The following is a 25,548-nucleotide window of genomic DNA, read 5'->3' on the forward strand; positions in this document are numbered from 1 at the left end:
ATAAATGCAGGTAATTGTGTGAAAGAAGCAGTTTAAAAATGAATGTTGGGCTTTTGGAGACATGCAATGACCATTTTCACTGTTTCCATATGATTTAATAGAGAAAATATGTGGTAGATGAATTAATATCTATGAGTTGCAGCTGTATTTAGTTGAATTTGGAAGGTATTTTCTCCCCTTATGACCTTGTTTTAGAGTTTCAGACTCTCTATTACAGAAAAACACATCAGATGTGTCAATAAAAAGTCTGATGATCCACTTTAAACTCCAGTTTTCACTCTGCTAACTTGATTAACAGAGCTGGATTACTCATCAATCTGCACCAAATAAGACGTTTCCTCTGCAACACTCAACATCTGGAAGAAAATAACATCTTGAGTTACCTAAAACTGCAATTTTATTTAAAAATGAATTACTATTAACATCTATTTGAATTTGCAGTTGATAATATGCAGTCGTTCAGTTTAAAAATGTGTTTTTCACTTATTTTGGTGCTTTTTTTCAGTCCAGTGTCTAAAATAGCAGATAAGGATGTGTCACTGGTAGCTCAGACTATCTTTGACTTTACTTTTACATCAGAATTTGAGCACCTTAAGTACATTTTTTATTTAGATACACAAAAGAGGGACAAAATGAGCTAAATATCAAACTGCTATTTGATTGGCGACATAATTTTTTAAAAATTCTATCTTCAATTCAGTAGTTTGTAGCAAATTTAAAACATGAGATGCCATTAAAACAATTTATACCATTGTGAAACTCCAGAACAGTGTCTCCATTTTCATATTTTGTCTATTGACAAGTTTATTTTTCAACTAATGTTGTGCAATATTCTGCAATCACAGTTTATTTTTGTACTTATCATAAAAGCTCAAACTATTTGACTTTTCACAGTAATATTATGTAATGAATACTTTATTTTAACACTTCCACTCACATTTCTAAACATTTCATGAGACGCAATAGTGTGGTTGTGAGCTGATAAAAATGTCTGTTAATGTATTTGTCAACAACTATGACTCCTCTCATAAGTAGAGGCTGATCTATAAATGATAATACGGTTAAACACACTTGTAATATTATAAAATGTCTCTGTAACTGGATACTGACCGTACAGCTGCGTAGAACTACTTTAGATTGTGTTTCAAACCTCTTATTGCATTAATGCAGCGTATTAGTGCTGAATTATTATTATTATTATTGAAGTCCTATTAATGTAAACGTTATGAAGGATGCTCACGTCTGTGTCTGAGAGTTTTACCTGGTGCTTTTGTTCAGCCAACACACTGACTTCATCCTTCCCTCTCCACCATGCTGACGTCAAACACACACACGAGCATGAACACACACTTCCTTCCACCTCCGGCCCTGAGCGATGCCCTCTTAACTGAGATAATTACATCGCTTCGACTCTATAACAGCTGTGGCCCTCATGAAGAGGTAAATGGGTCTTATAAATCTGCCTCCTCTCAGACACACACACACACACACACACACACACACACACACACACACACACACACACACACACACACACACACACACATATCCCAGTGGCAGCTGAGCAGCGTGTGGTTTCAGTCTGGGAGTTTATTTGTGGTGGTCTGAGCCCTAAAATCCGACAGCTGAGAGGCACAAACTAACTGTGAGTCTGTTTGCTTCGACACAAACCTCCCTCAGACGTTTCCAGCTGTGGTCGCTGAGGCTCTGAGTGGACTGACGGGATGCTGTGCAGCTCAGAGAGCGGTCGCTGCCGTTTCTAACCGAGATGCTGACATTTCTGTTGTGCTGGTGGTTTGCAGCAGTGAGGGCTGCAGATTATTTACCTGAACAGGACTTTAAACCCAACACTGACAGTGCTGCTGCTGTGACTCCGCCTGTAGGAGACTCTAGCATTAAGATTAGCAGAAATAGACTGTCCTGAACTTCAAGGAGTTTCTTTTTGGCTCCTGTTACATTTTTACTCGCTGCTAGCTCACTTTTCATTACAATAGATAACAAGAAAAGCTCACAGAGAGTGCAGTACTCTGCCAAGGCTGCTCAGTCGTGGATGAAATCTTTAAAAAATCGTGGATCCAGACTAGACGTGTAATTTTCAGTGTGTTATGAATGTGTACATTATGTACAGATACCAAATCACGTGACCGAAATATCCATGACGCGTGAATTCATGCAGCCAGCTGACGTAGTATTCACTTGTCATGGTTACAGTGATGCCGTCCGCTATGTCTCAATGATACAGAAATCTTTAATCTCCACTGCCACAATCTAATCAGGTGGTACTTGTGTCACTTCTGATCTTCCCTGAAAATATGTGATAGATGAATTAATAATGATGATCCACTTTAAACTCCAGTTTTCACTCTGCTAACTTCAGTGACAGACTTGGATCACTCATCAATCTGCACCAAATAAGACGTTTCCTCTGCAACACTCAACATCTGGAAGTAAATAACAGCTTGAGTTACCTAAAAGTGAAATTTTATTAACTAATTTTAATAACAAACATCTATTTGAATTTGCGGTTGGTAATGTGCAGTGGTTCAGTTTAAAAACTTGTTTTTTACTTATTTTGTTGCTTCTTTTCTCAGTCAAATGTCTAAAACAGAAGATGAGTGCAATGCTGAATTATGCTTTCAGTAAGTTTTACTGACATTATGATCTTTAATGCAAGCAAAGTGGAAACGTGTTGTTAGATATTGCAAGAAAACTGACAATGTGTAGGTGATTGTCAGCCACTGAAACACACTAAAGCAATATTTATGTTTAAAGTTTAGTTTTAGCTCTGGTTTGGTCTCCTCTAACTCCTGAGGAAAATGTTAGACTCTTCTTGCTGCAAACTGAAGTCAGTGGGAGTGAAGCAAAAACAGTAAATGTGCTGTAAAAACCTAAATTATGCACTAAAAGATGCTCGGAGGCGCTGCAGAGTCGGTGATAGTTCTCTGTGGGATCCCTTTCACATTACACGCTGCTATTTTAATGACTTTTACTCATAGATGAAAGGAAAAAATCTTTTAAATGTGCTTTAAAATGTGCAGATTACGTCTAAGTCCATCCCTGACATTTGGTCCTGAGTGTAACATGAGCCTCAGACACAATGAATCCTCTTTTAGCGCTCCGGTTTGATCAGTCTTGTTGATTAATGAGGTTTTGTTTCAGAGGCCTTTGATGTGAACAGAACGGCTCTTCGTTAATTAATAAGTCATCGTCGTGCTAATTGGTAATTTTTATCTGGGCGGCCGCTGAGGGTCTGTATCCTCATTACACTCGCTCCTCTGTCTGCGAAACGTTTAGTGGAAACGAGGGTTTGAAACCAGAAGAAGGCTTTTTGTCTCGGCTCCCGTGGGCAGAGCCGAGTTATCACGAAGTGCTTTCATGTCTTTTCTCTTTTTATTTTTTTGTGCTGCTCAGCGATGAGAAGCTTCTGCTGCTGTTTCCTCTGATAGGCGAGGATGTTGTGGGCGAGTCCGTGAAGAGCTTCTGCTGCTTTGTTCTTATTAAACTGTTGCTTTTTGGAGGGAAAGTGCTGCTTTGCTCAGTGCTTTGTTGTGATGTTGGTATTATTGTCGTAAAAGACCGCTGGGTGTCTGACTGCTTGGTCGTTTTGATGCAAACTCGAGGGACAATCCAAGAAGTGCACACAGTTGCACAAAAAGACTGATTTCCATTTACTTGTTTGGTTTTAATATTGTGAGGAATGTTTTTTTTTTGTGCATGCACTGCCTCTATTTTTTTTGTCTTTTATTTTCTGCTAAAGCTGTTGCTCCATGCAGAATACATATTTCCACACTGTATTATTTCAATTATTTCCATTAGCATCTTACATATGATGCATACTATCAGTCAAAGTTTGGACACACCTTCTCATTCAATGTTTTTTATTCATTTGTATTATTTTCTACATTGTAGATTATTACTGAAGATTAACACTTTTTTTGTTTACAGCATAGTTCCATATGTATTCTTTTATAGTTTTGATATCTTCAGTATTAATCTACAGTGTAGAAAATAACTGAATAAAAACCATTGAGTGAGAAGGTGTGGACAAATTTTTGACTGATAGGGTTGTTCAGATCAGATCTTTTAGGGGAAATGCTAAGTTTTCCATGATGTTAATCTCATGTACATCAGTCCATTCCTCAATGGTGCCTGGTTCTGCTTTTAACCATTTTCTCTTGGTGTTTTTTCTACTTTCTGCTAATTATATAATAATTTCTTGTCATTAAAATTCCAATTTTGTCAACAATATATTGCTCAAATACGTAATTTCACATTTAAAAGAGATCTTTACTCCAATTATATTATTTCCACTACTGTTCAAAAGTTTGGGGTCACCCAGACAATTTCATGTTTTCCATGAAAACTCACACTTTTATTCATGTGCTAACATAACTGCACAAGGGTTTTCTAACCATCAATGAGCCTTTCAACACCATTAGCTAACACAATGTAGCATTAGAACACAGGAGTGATGGTTGCTGGAAATGTTCCTCTGTACCTCTATGGAGATATTCCATTAAATATCAGCTGTTTCCAGCTAGAATAGTCATTTACCACATTAACAATGTCTAGACTGGATTTATGATTCATTTAATGTAATCTTCATTGAAAAAAACTGCTTTTCTTTCAAAACTAAGGACATTTCTAAGTGACCCCAAACTTTTGAACGGTAGTGTAGATGTTCATGGACTCGTTCCCAATATGTTCTAATAACCTGGAAACCCCAGAAGTTGTGAAATTCTTTGGCTTCACTTCTTTTTCCTTAAAATACACCAACCTGGCAACTCTGCACAGACTTTACCGTTGAGTTTATTTACTGGTTTGAACTGCTCTGATTATGGCAACACAACTGACTGCTTGCTGAGTATTTATCATGTAAATAAAACATGTTTTTTAAAGGTTTGGCTTTACTTAGTCCCCTCTGGGTTTGGATCGGTGCAAAGTTCAGCCTACAGACGCCTCTTAAACTCACTGATTAACCGTTTATATCAGCGTACAAAGAAATATATAAATTAATCTTTTAAAGATGAGCCTGGAACTCCTGCTGTGTTGTGGTCTGTTGTTTGCCAAGACGTAGTTACACCACAAAAAAACACAAACTGGTGTTTTTTACTTCTCTATTGGAAGCTATGAACAAAAAAATCAGCCCAATATGTTAACTGATGAGCTTCTGAGGTTTTTCTGTTTGGATTCATTGTTTTTTTTTCTGTTTCTGCAGGAAAGTGAAATTGCTCCCGACTGCAACCACGTGAGTATTTCCATTAAAACGCACACAAACACACTTTTATTTCTTTATTAGATCATTCAAAGGACGGAGACAAAGATTGGGAGATTTTTCAGTGTTCTTCATCATATCACAATTTAAATATTTACCAACCAATCAATCAATCAGACTTCATGTAGCACTTTTAGTACAAACAAAAATGCAACACAAAGTTTTACAAAAATAAAATAAAATTCAATAAAACAGTGTAAACCACCCCACCCCATTTAACATGAGCTAGATAAATAACTAAAATAAATGTAATAAAATAATTATTTTTAATATAGAGATAGATAAAGATAGAAAATACATAAAAAAGAAGAAATATATAAAACCTAAAAAAGAAATTATAAAAATTAAGAATAAACAGTACATTAAATAGACTAAAATAAGTAAATGATTGAGAAATCAATAAATAAAATAAATTCTAAGAAGAAGAATAAACAAAATCTATCAAATCAATCAAATGTTTGACTACCAACCCAAATTTTAAAACCTTCAGTGTACCAAAAGTGTATATAATGTAGGAAAATGATGTCAGATATTAAATATTTGACATAAAAGTTAAATCATGATATAACAACTATTTTAAAACAGTCCAAATACTATTTTCATCTTGAATATCAAAACCCTTTTGTGCACCACGAACTGGATTTAAGCAAGACAATTTTCTATGAACCAGTCGTCGCGCACATAACAAATAATAAATTTTTTTTTGTTTAAAAAAATTGTCCTAAACTAATAAAATTAGTTTTTATTTCCAAATATGTATTTATTTTTTCTTCTTTCATAGCATTGAGTCTCTCCACAGCTCTCCAGAGATGTTTGTTTTTTATTCATTTCAGCAGATTGATGGCTTCATTTAACGGCATGAAAACAGACAATGTCCAGGAATCAAGCACAGACGATGGGAAGTCGATCTAGTCATTTTTCAAAATAAAATACCCTGCAGACTCTGCTAGAAACAAAATAAAAAACTAAACATTTTTATGCTTTCTATGTGGACCAGTACCAGTGGTTGTATACTTCATTATACAAATTAGCATTCCAATGGTAAATACAATCTAGTTATGTTTGGAATCAAGACAATCCCTTTGACGATTAAGTAATTACAATTTCTCACTAAAATCTTGACTCACTTTGACCTAAAATAAAAACTTCATAAGAACACATAGCTGGTCTAAACTACAAAAAGAAAACAAGAGGACTAAAACTACCATCTAAACTTCACTGATTAAAAACCCACTTTGTGACAAAACTATTGCAAAACTGGATTTACTTTTTTTCTGGAGGATAAACTGGAGTTTCAAGGTGAAGAAAGTTCTTTGTGGAATCATTTGCACTCAACAGCACATATAAGGGACTCATCCTAACCCTGTTTGCTCATGAATCGGATCAAAAAAACTTAATCTGGACGTCCCTGTTTATTAATTGTAGGAGTTAATTCAGAGTTAATTCAGCATGATTCTTGTTTTTGCAGGTTGGTTGCATTATTATTTCCCTTTAACACAGAATAGCATGTGTGGGGTCTTTGGAGACATTTAAATCTTGACTGGAATTTAAAATAAAGTGCTAACATCAAGTTTTCCATGATGTTAATCTCATGTAAAATCTCAGTCCATTCCTCAGTGGTGCCTGGTTCTACTTTTAACCATTTTCTCATCGTGTTTTTTTACTTGCTGCTAATAATATAGTCATTTCTTGGCAGTAATATTCCAACTTTCAAACTATCTATTGTCCAAATACATAATTTCACATTTAAAGGAAATCTTGACACTAAATTTATTATTTACACTACTGTTCAAAAGTTTGGGGTCAACCAGACAATTTCATGTTGTCCATGAAAACTCACACATTTATTCATGTGCTAACATAACTGCACAAGGGTTTTCTAATCATCAATGAGCCTTTCAACACCATTAGCTAACACAATGTAGCATTAGAACACAGGAGTGATGGTTGCTGGAAATGTTCCTCTGTACCCCTATGGAGATATTCCATTAAAAATCAGCCTTTTATACATAGAATGATCATTTACCACATTAACAATGTCTAGACTGGATTTCTGATGTCTTTGGAGACATTTAAATCTTGACTGGAATTTAAAATAATGCGCTAACATCGAAGAGTCGACATCCTCTCCTGTTTAACTTTAATAATCTGTTGCTGTCTGCATTTAAGCAGCAGCTTTGAAGAATCCTGAAGACCTTCACTAACTTACATTACGAGTTTTTATACAGCTCTAATTTTTCCTCAACTTCACTTTTGCTTTTACACTTTTCCCTCCTTAATGTTAGCAGCTCAGTTCCCCCTGAAGGATCGATAAAGTTTTCTGATTGTCCTCCGTCTGACCTCCAGTCAGAGGTTTTTCTCCTCAAGAACTTGTCTCGGTGTCTCCTGGACGATAAACCTTCAGAGTTGAGGGCATCTGGCAGCAGACAGCTTTATGAAACGCCACCAGGCTAATGGACCACTTGGACCGTCTTTATTACAGCGCTGGAACGCTCCGGCTGCAATTATCGCATCACACTGACTTGTTTTGTGTCGCTATGTGGGCGTTCTGACTGTCAGCGGCTGCAGCTGGCAGCAACACAATAAACACACAAACAAAAGACAGAAGAGAGTCTGAAGACAAAGGAGACATTTGGAGACGTAATTAAAGAAATGTGAAATGACTACTGGTGATTGTGAGCAGATCTGCGTGGTAAATATTCTGAAGCGTATTGTCCTTCCATAAAGCTAGAGGACGTCATTTATATGGAAAACAAGCTGCTTAGCAACCAAACTATGGTCTGTATCATACAGTTGTCCAACAAATGCAGCTTGTTTTACATGTAAAACTAATTATTAGCAACTTAAAAACCATTAGCAACATATAATAATGGGTTAATATAATAATTGTATATATAATTATGTGCAATATATCATCTGTACATGACAAAATATGTGCAGTTTACCTCTCAGTGGATCTGATTTTTTTTTATACAAAATGCTCTTTTTAGAATGTGCTCTTATTTTTTTATGTTTATTTGTATTTCTTATTTTTATTGCTACTGCTCTTAGTTTTTTCATTATTTTATTTTATATCGTTTTCCAATTTCCAATGTCCATGTACTGTAATGTTCCAGCGGAAATGGCAATAAAACTTTATTCTATAATAATAATTATAATAATAATAATAGAACTTTCTAAAACAGTCTACAAAGTGTTTTACAGACATGGCAACAAATGGAGGATTCTCAGGAAATTATTATATGTTTAATACTAAGTTTATGAATCCTTTGGCTGTTTTGTAATTAAGAAAAATGTCCTTTTACCCTATTTTTAATTTAATTACAACCAAGTGCACCACATGTACACTGAAGGACAGTTAATAACTATCTTTATTTCATCCTATGAGCCCTATAAGGCTATTTTCTGGGTAATTTCACTACCTTTACATTTAAGAATAGAATAGAATAGCATTTATTGTCATTGTACACAAATTTTACAATAAAATAGGTAAGAGAGAAGATTAAATAATCCTTTTTAAATTCACAGTGTTTCAGCAGCACAAAAATTTAAGGAATGTAGTATAAAAATAAACCAAAATATACTTTCTTTAGTTTTAAAAAGGGACTCAAAACCTTTCTTTTTAGGAGAGATTTTAATGTTTCAAATCATTTTAATGTCTACTTGCTGTTGTGTTTTCACTTGTTTTGATGTTTTGAGTTGCAACTGCTACAGTGATTGTAGAACTTTGAAGAAACTAGTATAGTTGGAAAGATGAAGCTGTGCAGCTTCATTTGAGGTGGCAAAGTTTGTTCATCAGGCTTCAAGAATTAACTAATAAAACTATTAGTTGAATTTTTAAATGCGATTCTATATTTTTATGAAAATAAGTAATCTTTCCTCTTGCATTTAATACAATTTTAAACCATTAATCAGTTCTGTTATGGTTATATAAGAATAAAAAAAATATTTCTGCACAGAGGCATTTTTGGTGCCTTATTCAGAGTTTTCAGCCTTCTGTCACAAAATCCCCTGCACAAACATACTACAAATTTAAGTCTGAAGAATAACTTTTATCAACCTTTTTTATGTGTGGTTTTATTTAACCAAACATATTGGGCATTTTTATTTATCAACGGATAAAGGAAAGGAATAACTGGAAAATAACTGGATTTCTGTTAAATAAGGTAACAGTGACTCATGTTGAGAATAATCACCCCACAAAGGCTGATTCTGAGTCCAGAAAACCTCCGACAACAAGCAGAAAAACAGCAAAAAGGGTCAAAAAGAAGAGTCAAAATCCAATCAGGAGAATCTGTATTATAAGTGAAACTGCAACGGTTTAGGAATCAGTGATTTTCATTTGGAAAATATCAGTTCAGTCAGTTTGTCGCTCAGGTTTTATTTTAAAATATTAAACTTCTCAACACTGATTTGATTTTACTTCAGGCTACATTTTCAGCAGAGTTTGATAGGAAAAATGTTTTTATGGCTATAAATTCTGCCTCATTGAGCATTAAAAGTGTCTCATCATTGTTGGAGTGTAAAAGTGTGAAAACAAATGTGAGAAAAAGTAATAGAACTCATTCTTACACATGCAGACACTATTTTATGAAATTATGCTGGAACCACGACTACCACCAGCTCTCCTTTACTTTCTCAGATTTGTGCTTTAAATTTATTCTGCCTGAATCTCGTTTGTGATTAATAAATAACCTGGAGGTGTCTGCTGTGTATATGTGTGAAATTTTTAATATTCTCTTTCCTTCCTCAGCTTCTCTGGAACTACAAACTCAACCTGACCACTGATCCGAAGTTTGAATCTGTGGCCACGGAGGTCTGCAAGAGCACCATCGCTGAGGTCGGTTCACCTCCATAAAAAACACTAAACTAATGCAGCTTTAAAGCTAGAGAGCAGGACTTTTATACTAGTATATAAGTAAATGTCATAAAATGTTATAATCAGGCCAAACTCCCTGTATTTATTTTACATTAATTAGCATCTACTGTGAAGAAAAACTGCAGCGATAAAGATGAATTCCGCTACTGCAGCTAAAAAAAAATCACAGTAGAAAACCAAGAAATGCTTCTGAAGCTGCAGATAAAACAGAAAATTGTTGTTCAGAGGAAGGCTTGTAGTCTAAATGTTGAAGTCACATACATGTAGACAGTGTTTATGTAATTACTGTCACTGTCAGAAGCGGGAGACAAAATTATTCCTTCAGTTAAAATTGTTGAAATTCTGCGACATAATAGATTATAGTATTCTGCAAATTATGTGTAAAGCTCACAAAAAACTTTACCAGTCAGTGTCCACAACAGATTTGCAAGAAGGGAATAAGTAGAAGGAACAGATCTTCATAAAACAAAGATTTAGGACCAAATTAAAGGAACGTTGCATTTCTGTAAAAGTGGTCAATTTATGGAACAATTTAAACAAGGAATCAAACGAATCTAAATCACACGCAAGATTTAAAATGTAATTAAACCAGCATATTATTAAAATATAAAGAAATGAATAAAGAGTATCATAGTGTTTGCTGCAGTGTTAATTTTGACAAATTCTGATTTAGTCTTAATCTTTTGAATAACACACCATTTAGTTTTAGTCGTATTTTAGTCATCTGAGACCTTTTAGTCTTAGTCTAGTTTTAGTCGACTAAATATCATAAGGATTTTAGTCTTAGTCTAGTCTTAAGCCTTTTAATCTTAGTCTAGTTTTAGTAGACTAAATATCATAAGGATTTTAGTCTTAGTCTAGTCTTAAGCCTTTTAATCTTAGTCTAGTTTTAGTAGACTAAATATCATAAGGATTTTAGTCTTAGTCTAGTCTTAAGCCTTTTAATCTTAGTCTAGTTTTAGTAGACCAAATATAAGCAGATTTTAGTCAACTAAATCCACAATCTGCAATGTTTCTCCAGAATATCCGGCCATTGGAAATATCCATCAGTCTGTTATGGAATGATATTAAGGTTTGAATATGCAATACAGACACAGATTTAACAGTTGTAATACAAAACATGTATTTTATTTTATTCTTAATGTCAAAAACATGACCATGGCTTTTCACACATGATAACTTGTTAAATGTGAAGTGTGACCAGATGTCGGTTCTTCGTTTCGACCCAGACTTAGCTCAGACATTTCTGTTGTTTGTGAGACATTCTGTTGCACTCGGATCGGGTGCACTGCAAAAAGTTTGTGTGTTGCTAACGAGTGAAGTCAACTGAAATCAACCAAAGCTGTGTAACTAAGACTGTGCAACTAGACATAGCTAAATGTAATGTAAACACCCTAACTGTTGTGAAAACATCCTGCAAACTGTCCAAAGTTTAGAATGGCTCTGCTGCTTCTGCATAGATCAGCCTACCCTCAAAAGATTCACTCTCATTGGATTTCTTTCCAACTTGTCCCACAAAAATTTTCATCTTGTTTTAATGTATTGACTAAAGTGTCTGTCATATTTCATCACAGTCTTCATCTTCATGTTGGACTTTTTATTTTTTATTAAGTTTTCGTCTGTGAAAAAGGTTCACTGATGAATATTTTTCGTCATAGTCTTGGTCAACAAATGAACACTGGTTTGTTACGAGAGAAAACTCTGATATGAGTGAGAGTGGCTGTGCAGGTCTCTTAGACATTACAGTCATCTTGTTTGTTGTTTGGTTTAATGCTCCTTATAAACTGACTGTTTGTTATAAAGTGGATGATTACATCAGTTTATTCTTCTTTTTGCTCCCTTTCATTCAAAAGTTTGGAAACTTCTGTTTTTGCAGTGAATTGAATTGCTTTTTCTTTTGTCAGTGAATGAAATAACCTAACAAGACTTCCACACTGCAGCTTCAAGAAAGAAATATTTTTTATCTGGATTAGATTTGATTAAATTCAACTTTATTGTCATTGCACAGACTGCAGTAAGACAACAAAATACAATTCAGCATTTAAGCAGATGTGTAAAAGATTCCAAAAGTCTGCCTGCGCAGAGGTTTCCTGTGATCTGATTGGTCCCCTGACGTGTCACATGTTGCTCACCTGCAGATTAAGGAGTGTAACGAGGAGGAGAGGGGGCGGGGCTACCTGGTGTCCTGCCTAGTGGATCACCGCGGCAACATCAGCGAGTACCAGTGCAACCAGTACATCACCAAGATGACCAGCATTATCTTCAGCGACTTCCGGCTGATCTGCGGCTTCATGGACAAATGCAAAGATGACATCAACACGCTGCACTGTGGCAGCATCAATGTCGGACACAAGGTGGGTGTTTGTTAATTAAAACAACAAAAATACTACATGTTTATGAAGTAAATTTAAAGTTATCTTTATTTATTTAAACTATAATGACATAAAAGTAGTTATAAAATGTTGAAGCAAGGTGCACTTGCTCATTTTTGTAGATTTTTTTCTTCACCAATCTGCCTTTTAGTGACTCGAAAATGGATGTTAAATAAGAGTTGAAAGGCTGGAGGATTGACTCTCAGAAACACAAGCGTTTTTACTCACTGTGGACTCATTTTTCACTGCAATATGAAGTCCTGCACCTCTATGGAAACAACACAACCATGACAGCAAGGAGACAGAACTCAGAAATATCATTGGTGTAGTATGGCACAGTTAGAATGCCATAAATCCTGAAATAAATAAATAAATAAATAAATAAATGAATGAATGAATGAATAAATAAATAAATAAATAAATGACTTCTCTAAGAGCCCACAGGTGTTATCAATGCCATAACAAAGACTGGCTCAACATACTGTAGATATTCTACTATTTATATGTTTACGTCTGCAAACAAGACGTTTTTTTACACGACTCTGGACATAAAGATGTTTCACCGTGCTGAATGTATCTTCCAACTACTTGCTGCTCTGTTTACCATTTTTGAGCCATGCTGCCTTTATTTTATTAATCAGATTAGTTTCATTTTCATCTCAGTTTCTCTAATCTGCTCTACCTGTTTGCTATCTACACAGCCTGCAGTTCAGCTGAAAAATTTTGCTGACAGAGTAGTGAAATGTCTTAAAAAAGATACAAGTAGTTTTTTTCTTTAAGCTTTTAGATGACTGAGAATCTACACAAATGGAACTTTAATGGGACACATTATTAGTACTTTTTTAAAAACATTTTTTTAAGATAGCATGGTGTTCAAACCTACTGGCAGGTTAGTAGATGATCAGTGAGATGAATGAGACGTGTTTTTTACTTTAGTATCCGTTTAATTCAACAGCCTTCTGTAGCTGAAGTCAAAGCGCATAATGTAGCTCAAACTTGATGAAATGTTGCAGTTGATGATTGTTTTCATTTTCAATTTATCTTTTCATTATTTTCTTGATTTGTTAGAAGGTTGTTCAATCTACAATATGTCTGTTAGTGTTTTTTTTCCACTGTGCAGTTTGGACATTATTTCTGGATCCTCAAGGTTTTCTGTCAGTGTGTTTTTTTTCTTTAAAATCAATCTTTACAATCTGTTTTGCTGTTTTGACGAACCGTTTGTCATCTAGTTCTAATTAACTGCGAGTCTCTTGTTGCCGCGACAATCAGCCTTCAGCAGGTTTAATTGGTTTGAATGACAGCGCTCTCTCTGCAGCAGACTCCCTGACGCCTCGTGGTTTTTCATCTCTTTCCAGGACGTCCACTCTCAGGGCGAAGTGATCGCCTGTCTGGAGAAGGCGTTGGTCAGGGAGGCGGAGCAGCAGGATGGAGTTCGTCCAATCAAAGAGGAGTGTCAGAAAGCGATCCTGAGGGTCGCCGAGCTGTCGTCAGACGACTTCCACCTCGACAGACATCTTTACTTCTCCTGCAGAGACGACCGCGAGAGATTCTGCCAGAATGTAAGGAGACTGATGATGCTGTGTGCAGGATGTCACACTCTGAAGAGCTGTTAATTATTTCACATCATGTGGAAATCATAATTGTTTAGATTCAACTTTATTGTCATTACACATGTACAGGTAATGAAATGCAGTTTGGCATCTAACCAGAAGTGCAAAAGGCAGCAAATGCAAGATTTACAAAATGTACAGAGATATACAGATGAATGAGACTTAAATTATAATATAAGAATGAAATACAAATGGTTTGTTACAGACGTAGTGCACCAAATATTGAGACACTATGCACATATTTACAGATTTTAATATATAGTTGGAGGTGTAATGAACACACTATGCTGATAGACATAGTATAGCGATATATATGAATGGATATAGACATACAGATTATTGGGATGCTATAAATATACTCTACAGGTGCAATGAACATGCTATGCTAACAGATATAATAGATGTAATATAAGGATTTATATGAATGATATGGACATAACATGAATGTTATAGTCATAATATGCAGATTATGGACGCATTATGCAAGAAGATAACAGCTTAAAGTTGAGATGAACATTCTATACAGATTTAAGTACTATAGACATATTATACAGATGTGTGAGAGACATACATGAGTGTAACCAGGAGGAGTGATGGGTTTAGCATGGATGGACAGATGTGTAGTGGTGTGTAGGAGCAGAGTTCAGCAGGGATGTTCAGTAGCCTCTTGGTTTTAATTCAAATTTGTCAACAGATTAGGATACAGCTGTGTGAGAACGAGGGATTTTAACATATTTCTTCACATAAATTTCATGCAAACCTCTGATTGTAAAACTACAGAAACTGCACGCTCTACAGTTTTCTGTGTTTATTATATAGAGACAGATTTTTCATTAAACTCTGAAGTAGTTCAGAAATTCTTGCAAAAATTTTCCACACTGGTACCAACTCATTTGCTGCTTTACCGATGAGTTGATTCTCAACAATACTTTGTTCTCAGATGTTCTCAGGATTTTGAGATACTGGAATGGAAACAAAAGTTAATTAATTCTAATTATATTTAGCTTGTTTTTAAATGCGGCAAATATCAGTTGAAATTTTTTTTTCATGTTTTTGTAACTGTGAACGATTAGAATTCAATAACTTGCTTCTTTAAAAGAACAACAATTATGATGTCGCTTCAGGAAATATATCTACAGGTTTATATTTTGGAGGAAATAAATCCACAGATAGGATTACAAATTAGTATGGTGATATTTATATTCAATTAAGTAGTAGCTCAAAATACACAGTTTCAGAGTTCTGTTAAACCCTAACACAAGCTGTTACAGTTGACAGTGTGACAACTAGTTAACAAAAATAAAAGCCAAAATGAAGAGCTGGTGGACAAATCGTCCAACTTCTGCAAAGTCAAATATTTAATCAGCTAGAAACTTCAGTTAAGCTGTCACTATGTTGCACTACCAGCAGTGTACACAGGTTGATTTTATTTTATTTGTACTGTATTTTGATACTTTAAAAAAAGTATGGTTACTAATACGAAGGTGAGAGAGAGAAACATCTCTTTAGTTCCTCTGTATGTCCTGGATATATAGAGAAACTGACAATAAAAATCTTCTATTTTATTCTGTTCTGTTGAGTGAACCGACTGAAAGAAGAAAAGAGTCAATAAATCCTAAAGGCAGATAGTCTCCCTGATTAGTGTGAATTTTTTCTACTGAAACAACCAACAGAAAGTGACACAAACAACTTTCTAGTAGAATAAACATGTAAAACCACAAACCCTCTTATTGTTCTTTTCCACAGACTCAGGCAGGAGAAGGAAAAGTCTACAAGTGTTTGTTCAACCACAAGTTTGAAGAGGCCATGTCGGAAAAGGTACCAGCTACTGACCATCAGACAGGAGGATTCTTCCTCACTAACTTGGTCTCTAACGTTCCCTTCTTTTTCCCTCCACAGTGCCGTGACGCTCTGACCACCCGACAGAAGCTGATCTCTCAGGACTACAGAGTCAGTTACTCTCTGGCTAAAGCCTGCAAACTGGACCTGAGGAAGCAGCGCTGCAGCCTCGACACCAACCTGCCTCGAGCCCGCGAGGCCCGACTGTCCTACCTGCTGCTGTGTCTGGAGGCCGCCGTGCACCGCGGTGAGAAGTCATCAGATGCAGCACATTAGATGCATTTTACAAATCGCTCTGACTCATATTGCACAGCAATCAACTAAAACTGTGACCTGCACTACACCTGTTGTTGCTGCACAGTTTACTGAAGCCTTTATCTAGTCCAGGATGTACGAACTCAACTGTTTTGCTACGAGTGTTATGATATTAAATCATATTTTAAGTAGGGCTGGGACTTTCACGTGTTAATTTCAATTATTAATTGATTACAGAACAAATTACGTGTTAAAAAAAAAAAAAACACATTTATTTGTACCTTTCTCAGTTCCCCAATTTCGGGCTCATCGGTAACACTGATGCACACTCCAGCCCAGTAGGTGGCGGTAATGAACCTGAAGTCTGTTTGCCAGCCGTGAAGAAGAAGCACACTGAGTGACGTCAGTCCACAAGAAAGTTTGACGATGGAAGACGAAACTGAATTGAGCTTGTTGGGTGGAAAGTTTTCTTTTAAAAATCTTCCCGATGGCAGCTTGGATAAAAGCCTGGTTGTGTGCAAATTGTGCAACAAAGAGTTTTCTGATCACCTCAGTATAAAACATGTTGCTGTTAGCACCAGAGCTAATGCTAGCTACAACAGTCCTGGTACTAACGGTGTAGCCATCCCATAATAGACCACTTTTCAAGACATTGAAAGTGCTTGAGTTTACAAAAACTCTTAAAATGTTGAATAAAATCGCTATAATTGCACTTTGAGTTTGCAGTAATCTGTGAATGTAGCAGACATGAAAAATGCAGATAAATAGAAATTAAACAAACATTTTTGTCATTTAAGTTCACGTATGTCTATTCATCGATTCATCGTCTTCAACCAAAGTTTATTTCAATTGAAAACTTTGCTTATTGTGTGAAATTTTGCTATTTGACAAAAATGTGATTAATTACGATAAATTAATTACAAAGCCTCTAATTAATTAGATTTTTCTTAATCGCGTCCCACCACTAATTTCAAGCTTTCAGTTGCATCTCACAGACTTCATCAGCTGATAGAGTTCACTTTCATGACATGATTAGAAAGAATAGTGAAAATTTCAGGCATTTATCTTTAACAGTTCCTGAGATAATGTTTGTTAGTGTACAATCCAAGTACAAGTAAGACAACAAAATGCAATTTAGCATCTAGTTTATAAGAACATTCTAAAAAGCAACATAAAAATAGTAGAAGTCACGTCATAATCAACCTCCTTTGTGTCGTCCAGGCTTATTTCTGCCAGTAATATCTGGATGTTGTGTCCTGCAGGTCGTCCAGTCAGTGGTGAGTGTCAGGGGGAGATGCTGGACTACCGGCGGATGCTGATGGAGGATTTCTCTCTCAGTCCAGAGATCGTGCTTCACTGCCGGACGGAGATCGAGGCTCACTGCTCCGGACTTCACCGCAAAGGACGAACGCTGCACTGCCTGATGAGGATCGGCCGCGGCGACCGAAGCACCGCCGTTGACAGCGTCTGTCAGAGCGCCGTAAGAAATAAAGCCGCCGCCGTGATGCTTAAACATTAACAGAGACGTAAACAGCTGAGAGGAAGGACTGATGTGGCTTCATTAGATGGATGCATTTAGTTATTAGTTTCTTATCTTGCCAGATCTGCAAATATTTAACATAAAATGAGTTTCTGCATTGATTTAACTTGAGAAATAGTCAGTGTTGTTTCCAATCCACTTTTAATTTGTCACACCAGCATCTAAATACAATCAGAACTGTCCGTTCAGTGGTCCAGCTGTCACTAATCAGACTGATGGATGCTTTCTGCTGTGAAATCTTGATGTGAAAACTTCAAATTGTCTTTTAATTATGAAGTGTAAATTCAGATTGTATAGCAGCTGTGTGAAATCCTCCACAGGCATAATTTAAAACTTCAGCAGCTGTGTTTCTTCCTGCCATTTTTTCCATGTTTGTTTAAAATACAGATTTTTAATCTGTAGATGCTGCCGCACATCTGGATCTGTTGCTTTCAAGCAAAAATGCACTTTTTTATACATATTTAGCAAGAAAATGAATGCTGGAAAATCAAAAAATATATATTTAACATGCACTACTGTTCAACAGTTTGGGGTCACTCAGACAATTTCATGTTTTCCATGAAAACTCACACATTTATTCATGTGCTAACATAACTGCACAAGGGTTTTCTAATCATCAATGAGCCTTTCAACACCATTAGCTAACACAATGTAGCATTAGAACACAGGAGTGATGGTTGCTGGAAATGTTCCTCTGTACCTCTATGGAGATATTCCATTAAAATCATCTGTTTCCATTCCAGCTAGAATAGTCATTTACCACATTAACAATGTCTAGACTGTATTTCTGACTAATTTAATGTTATCGTCATTGAAAAAAACTACTTTTCTTTCAAAAATGAGGACATTTCTAGGTGACCCCAAACGTTTGAGCGGTAGTGTATGTTTTGGTCCAGAATTATCATATATAAATGCACCATATATTAGAAAATCCTCTTCACTCTTTTATTCAAGAAATCCATAAACACATCTTTTTAGCAGCCTTCAACTCATAATGCCCTTTTCTTTATGCTCCTTTCTCCACTTTATTTCTTTTTTTTTTGCATTTTTGCCTTTCTTGACTTTGTAAAGCGTCTTGAAAAGAGCTATATCAAGTATTATTGTTATTATTATTATAAATCAGACAGTGTATCAGGAACAGACTGTATGTCAGCGAAGGTTGATGGGTTGTTTATGAATGAATTCAATATAGAAATAGAAATACAAATGCAATCTGGTTTTTTTTTGTGTGTGTATTTAATATTTTCCCAACATTTTTCTGGCTGCAGCTGCAGACGCTGATCCAGTCGGCCGACCCCGGAGCCGACTATCGGATCGATCGAGCGCTCAACGAGGCCTGCGAGTCCGTCATCCAGACCGCCTGCAAACACATCCGCAACGGAGACCCAATGTGAGCAGATTACACACAAACAGGCAGAATCCGTTTTAACTGTAATCCAGTGATTTTGCCCTTTATTACTATAAATATTTGGCTGTGTTCTTCTTTAATAATCACTGGTTTGTTACCTGGTATTTGTATGTATTTGTATGTATTTGTGTGTTTGTGCAGGATCCTGTCGTGCCTCATGGAGCATCTGTACACTGAGAAGATGGTGGAGGATTGTGAACACCGACTGCTGGAGCTGCAGTATTTCATATCCAGAGACTGGAAGTGAGTCAGTAACACAACAGATCTGAGCCGTCCTGAGGATTATAATGCGAAGACAGTTTGACATAGTTAGGCTTTCTTTGTGTGAGTCGGCTCGACAAAAACTAAAACCTCAGTTATCAGGTGTCACGAAGGTGTTCAAATTCTGTGCGCTTTCACATAAAATGACATTTCACGCATCATTTGATTCTAATTCTCCACAAAATGAAACAATCGTGTGCACCTTCTTCAGTCAACATGTTGTTTTAATGGAGAACAATGACGAATACAAACAATTTATGACGGTAAAAAGCTGCGACTGTAAATGATGTAAGACAGAAGTGCTGGTAGAAAACTGGTAAACGTGTGTATATATATTTATTTTACTGATCAGTGCAGCCTATTATTCAGATGATTCTAAAAGTGGTGAAGAATCAGGAAGCAGTGCAGCAGGATGGATGAATTCAGGAAGTCTGTTCTGTGCTTTAATACGTCTGATCTTTGTCTCTTTCTGTCCCAGACTGGACCCGATCCTCTTTAAGAAATGTCAAGGCGACGCTGCTCGACTCTGCCACACTCACGGCTGGAACGAGACCAGCGAGCTGATGCCGCCGGGCGCCGTTTTCTCCTGCCTGTATCGCCACGCCTACCGCACCGAGGAGCAGGGACGACGGGTACGATGGTGACAGAAACACACTCACATTTATAGAATGTAGAAGATTTAATGTGTTGATGTTTGTTGGAGAATTTCTCTGTCTGGTTCTCTAAACACAGAATCTACAACTCTGTTTTTAAATCTAACAGGTAAAGCCAGACGAGCAGGTAAGAGGTCTGAGGTTCACCTAAATCAATCAATCAGTATTGATCCCGGTGAGGGGTTAAATTCATAATTAATGATGACGATTACAGCAGTGATCCTGGATGAATTGGGGTTTTAATCTGTTGTTGCCTTATTGGCTGAGGTGAGAATAAAAACACAGCACCTGAAATCATATGTTTGTAATAATAATATTAGTAATAACTTTATTTGTGAGGTACAATGAGCTTTACAGCAGCGGTCTGCAACCTTCTTTGAACCACAGACCAGTCAGAGCACACAGAGCAAATAATATTCTTTTCTTTTTTTAAATTAAAAATAAAAGTGTATAAGCGAATAAAATAAAATTGCTAAATGTCTTTTTTTTCTGTCTCAGCATCAAGTCTCTGCTTCTTTTCAAAAAAGCTCTCCAGAGATGTTTCTTTTTTATTCATTTTGGCAGGAGTTAGATTGAGAGCTTCATTTACTGACTTCATGGAAACTAACGTCAAGTGGCGGAAACGAGCACAGACAGAAATGATGGGAAGAAGATGTACCGATAGTCATTTTTAAAAAAAAAAAAACACCATGTAGACTCTGTAGGAACTAAAATAAAAGGTAATATGTTTTTATTCTGGCTGCACAGTGGCTTGGTTGTTAGCACTTTCACCTTGCAGCTAGAAGATCCCTGATTCGTGTCCCCGCCTTCATGGGATCTTTCTGCATGGAGTTTGCATGTTCTCCCTGTGCAGCGTTGGTTTTTTCCAGGTTCTCCGGCTTCCTCCCACAGTCCAGAAACATGCTCAGGTTAATTGATCATTCTAAATTGTCCATAGGTGTGAATGTGAGTGTGATTGTTTGTCTCTATATGTAGCCCTGTGACAGACTGGCGACCTGTCCAGGCCTCCTCTTCCTTCACCCCAAGTCAACTGGGATAGACTCCAGCCCCCCCATGACCCTAGTGAGCATTAAATGATGTATAGAAAATGGATGGATGGATCTTTATTCTTTCTGTTTCGACCCAGTACCAAATGGTCCACAGCCCGGTGGTTGGGTACCGCTGCTTTACAGGACAACAAATGTCAACAAATAATCAAAGCAATTCGTCAACAAATTAATATGATCGCAAATATGCAATAAAAACAAGATTAAATAATCAAGTCACAGTTTTTATAAAACGCATCTAAGACAACAGCCACTGCGTCAAAGTGCCTTCCAGTAAAAAGACTGAAGTATGAAAGTAACCTAACAAGTTTTATCATTGCCATTAAGACCCTGTAGTGTTATTTATGGTCAGGTTATACCAGAGTAATTTACAAATTTGGGTTAAACCCGACAAAAATGATTAAAAATACTACTTTACTTGACCGTAATACATATTAAGGCTGAGACCCTACAGTGTTTCTAATTATGGAGAATAGTCTAACTAATGTGGTATTATAAATTACAGAACTCACCCTAACTTATATAAATATTGTGACTAAAACCCTGCAGTTATTTATTACAGAGAGAGAGCAGACTAATTGTTTTAACCATTAAAAAAGCAGATGAAGGGTTCATTATTTTCAAGGTTGATGTCAAACACGTTCACGATGACAGTGATGCTAAAATGCAGATGTTTAACAGATATAATGTTACCATTTTTACCAAGCTCTTTAACTAAACAATTAATTAAAACCGCTTTTACCTAAATATAAATGTATGTTAGTCAGTAGCCAGGTGCACTTCAATGAGTTGCTGATGATACGGATACTCCTAACATTTATAGCAGCGAATACAGCATCAATAATCACTACCAGCGCTATTTCACCAATGTCATCTTAATTGGTAATATTAGTCTGGTAATAGCATTTGTGGCCCATAAAAACCATAGCAGACAAAAAGAAGCAATTCGTTAGTGCTGACAAGAAAAAAGAAGTTATAAAGACATGATGGAGCTCCATAAGTTAGAGATGTAATGGATCAGGATGAGCTGCATGTGAGTGTCTATCAGTGATATGATTTGTAGATGATGGAGGAAAACTGTTAGAACTGGTTGCAATAATTCACTTCCATTCCAGAAAAGAAAATAAATTTCACCAGCAAATTTTGCTTTAAAAAAATACGAGACAAAAGGTGATTGTGTTTTTTTTTTTATCTCTGATAAAATATCAGCCAACTAGTAGTAAGTATTGTAAGACTGAGCTGCAGTATTATTGAGAAACAGTCAGATTCTACTTAAAAGCAGAGCTAAAATAGAATAAAATGAACCTTTAACACTCCTCATTTCTGTCGCACTTTACTCACAACTCTTCACTTAAAAAAGGAAAAAGTTTCTGGACATGATTTCAGTCGTTAGTGTGAGCCTTTGGACAAAAGCATCTGCTGAATAAACACATTTAGCCATAATGATGAAGCCTGCTTGGTCCAGATATTCATGTAATTAGTGTCTGTTGGTAAAAAAATACCAAGTGGGAAGCTCCCCTCGTCCATGATTTTGGTAATTAGTCCCGTCAGCGAGGAGGCTCTTGACTGTCTGATTTGATGTGATTATATCCTCTCAGTAATCTGGTGTGTTTCAGACCTTCACACTGAGCACAATTCTGGAAAGTGGGAACTTTTTAGCTGCTAATGAAACGACCAAAGCGAAGCAGTAAACACAGAACTGCTGTAATCAAAAGATAATGCACAACCTGCTTGACAAAGGACAAATTATTGTGTCATTAATGCTAATTTGGGATCAGAACCTGGTAATTACTGTAACACTTTAGGGGCTTGTTAACACATGATGTCAATGAGGGTCCAGTCAGTATAATCAGTCAGTATTAGCTGGTTATTAACACATTTAATGGTGAAGATGAAATTGCAGTAAAGAGATTTTTCTATGTTTGTGTTTGCAGTTATCTCGGGACTGTAAGGTGGAGGTCCAGAGGATTCTCCACCAGAGGGCGCTGGACGTGAAGTTGGACCCGGAGCTGCAGAGACGCTGCATGACCGACCTCGGAAAGTGGTGCAGCGAGAAGACTGATGCTGGACAGGTGAGGCTACTGCTGATGATATCTGTTGGTTTAGTTAACTTTCTGAACCCCAAAACCCAGCGACAGGTTTGAAACACATGTTATCTTTTGAAAAAGTGCTAAAATTACAGCATTTATGGGTGTCAGAAACTGTAAAAACAGAAAGAATGTCATCAAAATCACTTATTCTACATTTCTCATAAAAATTAACCAAAAATAAACCATCTACAGCAGCCAGATTCTATGAAAAACTAAAAAATCAGTGCTCCTCACTGCCAACAGTAAGCTATTAGTTACTCAGCTGCAACCCACAGTCATGTGACAAAAAATCAGAGGCCGTTTGACTGAACTGCAGGCTGTGTTTACAGAGCAGAGTGGAAACAAACTAGCAAGAATGATAGGAATATTTAACATTTTTGATTAATAGAATAAACACAGCATGGCTCAAAAACACTAAACAGAGGAGCAAGTTGCTGGACGATACATTCAGCATGGTGAAACATTTAGTTTTATGAGTAGCATGAAAAACTCCTCCTTTGTAGAGGCTGTAAAAGTGTAAATAGTAAATTGTCTATAGCATGTGGAGCCCCCATTTTTTTTGTCTGGTAATAATAAGCATGCACACTTGAATTTTTCTTTTTTTTGCAAAATTAATAAATTCAACTTTTTTGACTTTAGTTTTGATATAAAGACATTTTACCTGCTCAGAAGCCCTTTCTGCTTTTAGTTCTACTTCCATGGTTGTTCCGTGTCATAGAGGTGGAGGATTATTTATTACATACAACAGGATATGTCACATTTTTACTACAATGCATAAAAAAGTAGAACAAATAACACCAAGAAACATCTTGAGGGTCACAGCATTAATATTGATGTGATTTAGGAACCAACAGTAGCTCTTAGAATTTTAATTTGACATATGTAAAGTTTATAAGTTGCTGATGGTTTTGAGACTTGCATTGGTATATTGAAAATCTTAGTTTTGGTTTTATGTGTAAACGAGTCATAGAAGCTGGTGGCGCCACAGAAAAGAGACAATCAGAACTGTTCTTCTTGTGCTAAATTATTTATGTAATAAAATACAAAAACAACTTATAGAACCTTCATGTTGTGTCTTTGCTGCTGTGTTTGATTCCAGGAGTTGGAGTGTCTGCAGGATCATCTGGAGGATCTGGTGTCGGCCTGCAGGGACGTGGTGGGAAACCTGACAGAGCTGGAGTCAGAGGTCACCAAAACTAAACAGAAAAACTGAAAAAGATCAGTTATCTCATTGTTAATATCACATGAAAACCAGCAGGAGAAATTGAGGTGTTAAAATGATTCGTGTTTCCGTCTCGTTGTTTAGGACATCCAGATTGACGCTCTGCTCATCAGAGCCTGTGAACCCGTCATCCAGGCCCACTGCCATGTGAGCAAACACACTTTTATATAATGTTCAGAGGCTGAACAAACACCTCAACACTTTATTTACCTTCAGCGACAAAACAGTAAATCCTGAATCCACACAGACTCAGCTGCGACTCGTTCATGCTTACCAGAACATAGAAACTATTCACTTACCTTCAAATGCTTCATAATTGCATAAATATATAAATAACACCATGTTTGAATGAAATCTGCAGTGAATGTGCTCTGGATAATTTAAAATTAATTTAGCATTTAATTCTTCAACATGTCAGCAATTGAGTTTTCCATCATATAGATTTTGTGAAGGTTCAGTGCAGCAGCGCTGATTTGGTTTCTTGCTCATATTTTATTTACTTCAGGAGCCTGTAAATATTGATTCATTATTATGTTTGTGTGTGTGCAGGATGTAGCCGATAACCAGATCGATACCGGTGATCTGATGGAGTGTTTGGTTCAGAATAAACACCAGAAGGAGATGAACGACAAGTGTGCAGTCGGTGTTACACATTTCCAGCTGGTCAGTTATCAAGAAAACATCTGTTTCTGTTTCTCTCTTTGCCCTCTTATGAGTAAAATTCCCCCTAAGGTTGGCTTTTATACTTTAAAAGTTAATGTTACCTATTTTGAGAGATACCAAGTTCATCCATCCATCCATCCATCCATCCATCCATCCATCCATCCATCCATCTATCCATTGTCTTCCACTTATCTGGGGCCAGGTTGCTCCAGATGTCCCTCCCCCCAGCAACGCTTTCCAGCTCTTCCTTGGGGATCCCAAGGCATTCCCAGACCAGATGAGATACATAATCCCTCTGGGTCTGCTCCAGGGTCTCCTTCCAGGCGAACGTGTTCGGAAAACCTCCAGAGGAAGCCTCCCCGTAGACATCTGAATCAGATGTTCAAACCACCTCAAGTGGCTCCTTTCGACATGAAGGAGCAGCAGCTCTACTCT

At 36.6% G+C, this 25,548-nt stretch overlaps 1 protein-coding gene across 4 annotated transcripts in view; it reads left to right on the plus strand.

The window, feature by feature from the left end:
* LOC111581982 (Golgi apparatus protein 1-like) overlaps positions 1-25,548 on the plus strand; it is a 47,245-nt gene that overhangs the window by 3,755 nt on the left and 17,942 nt on the right. For 3 of the 4 annotated variants that reach the window (XR_008601991.1, XM_035957323.2, XM_035957322.2), the window contains exons 2-16: positions 5,219-5,248; positions 10,029-10,115; positions 12,293-12,508; positions 13,882-14,085; positions 15,883-15,954; positions 16,036-16,222; positions 17,493-17,710; positions 19,039-19,160; positions 19,320-19,421; positions 19,918-20,071; positions 20,202-20,219; positions 23,073-23,210; positions 24,328-24,414; positions 24,535-24,597; positions 25,000-25,113. Coding sequence is in view for 3 of the 4 variants with exons in the window: in XM_035957323.2 (XP_035813216.1) it covers positions 5,219-5,248; positions 10,029-10,115; positions 12,293-12,508; positions 13,882-14,085; positions 15,883-15,954; positions 16,036-16,222; positions 17,493-17,710; positions 19,039-19,160; positions 19,320-19,421; positions 19,918-20,071; positions 20,202-20,219; positions 23,073-23,210; positions 24,328-24,414; positions 24,535-24,597; positions 25,000-25,113 (1,812 nt within the window). In the remaining variant the exon portion in view is untranslated. The remainder of the gene's footprint in view (positions 1-5,218; positions 5,249-10,028; positions 10,116-12,292; positions 12,509-13,881; positions 14,086-15,882; positions 15,955-16,035; positions 16,223-17,492; positions 17,711-19,038; positions 19,161-19,319; positions 19,422-19,917; positions 20,072-20,201; positions 20,220-23,072; positions 23,211-24,327; positions 24,415-24,534; positions 24,598-24,999; positions 25,114-25,548) is intronic. The other variant, XM_023290420.3, reaches the window with a different exon arrangement.

This window comes from Amphiprion ocellaris, chromosome 1 (assembly GCF_022539595.1).
Source record: "Amphiprion ocellaris isolate individual 3 ecotype Okinawa chromosome 1, ASM2253959v1, whole genome shotgun sequence".
Lineage (NCBI taxonomy): Eukaryota > Metazoa > Chordata > Actinopteri > Pomacentridae > Amphiprion > Amphiprion ocellaris.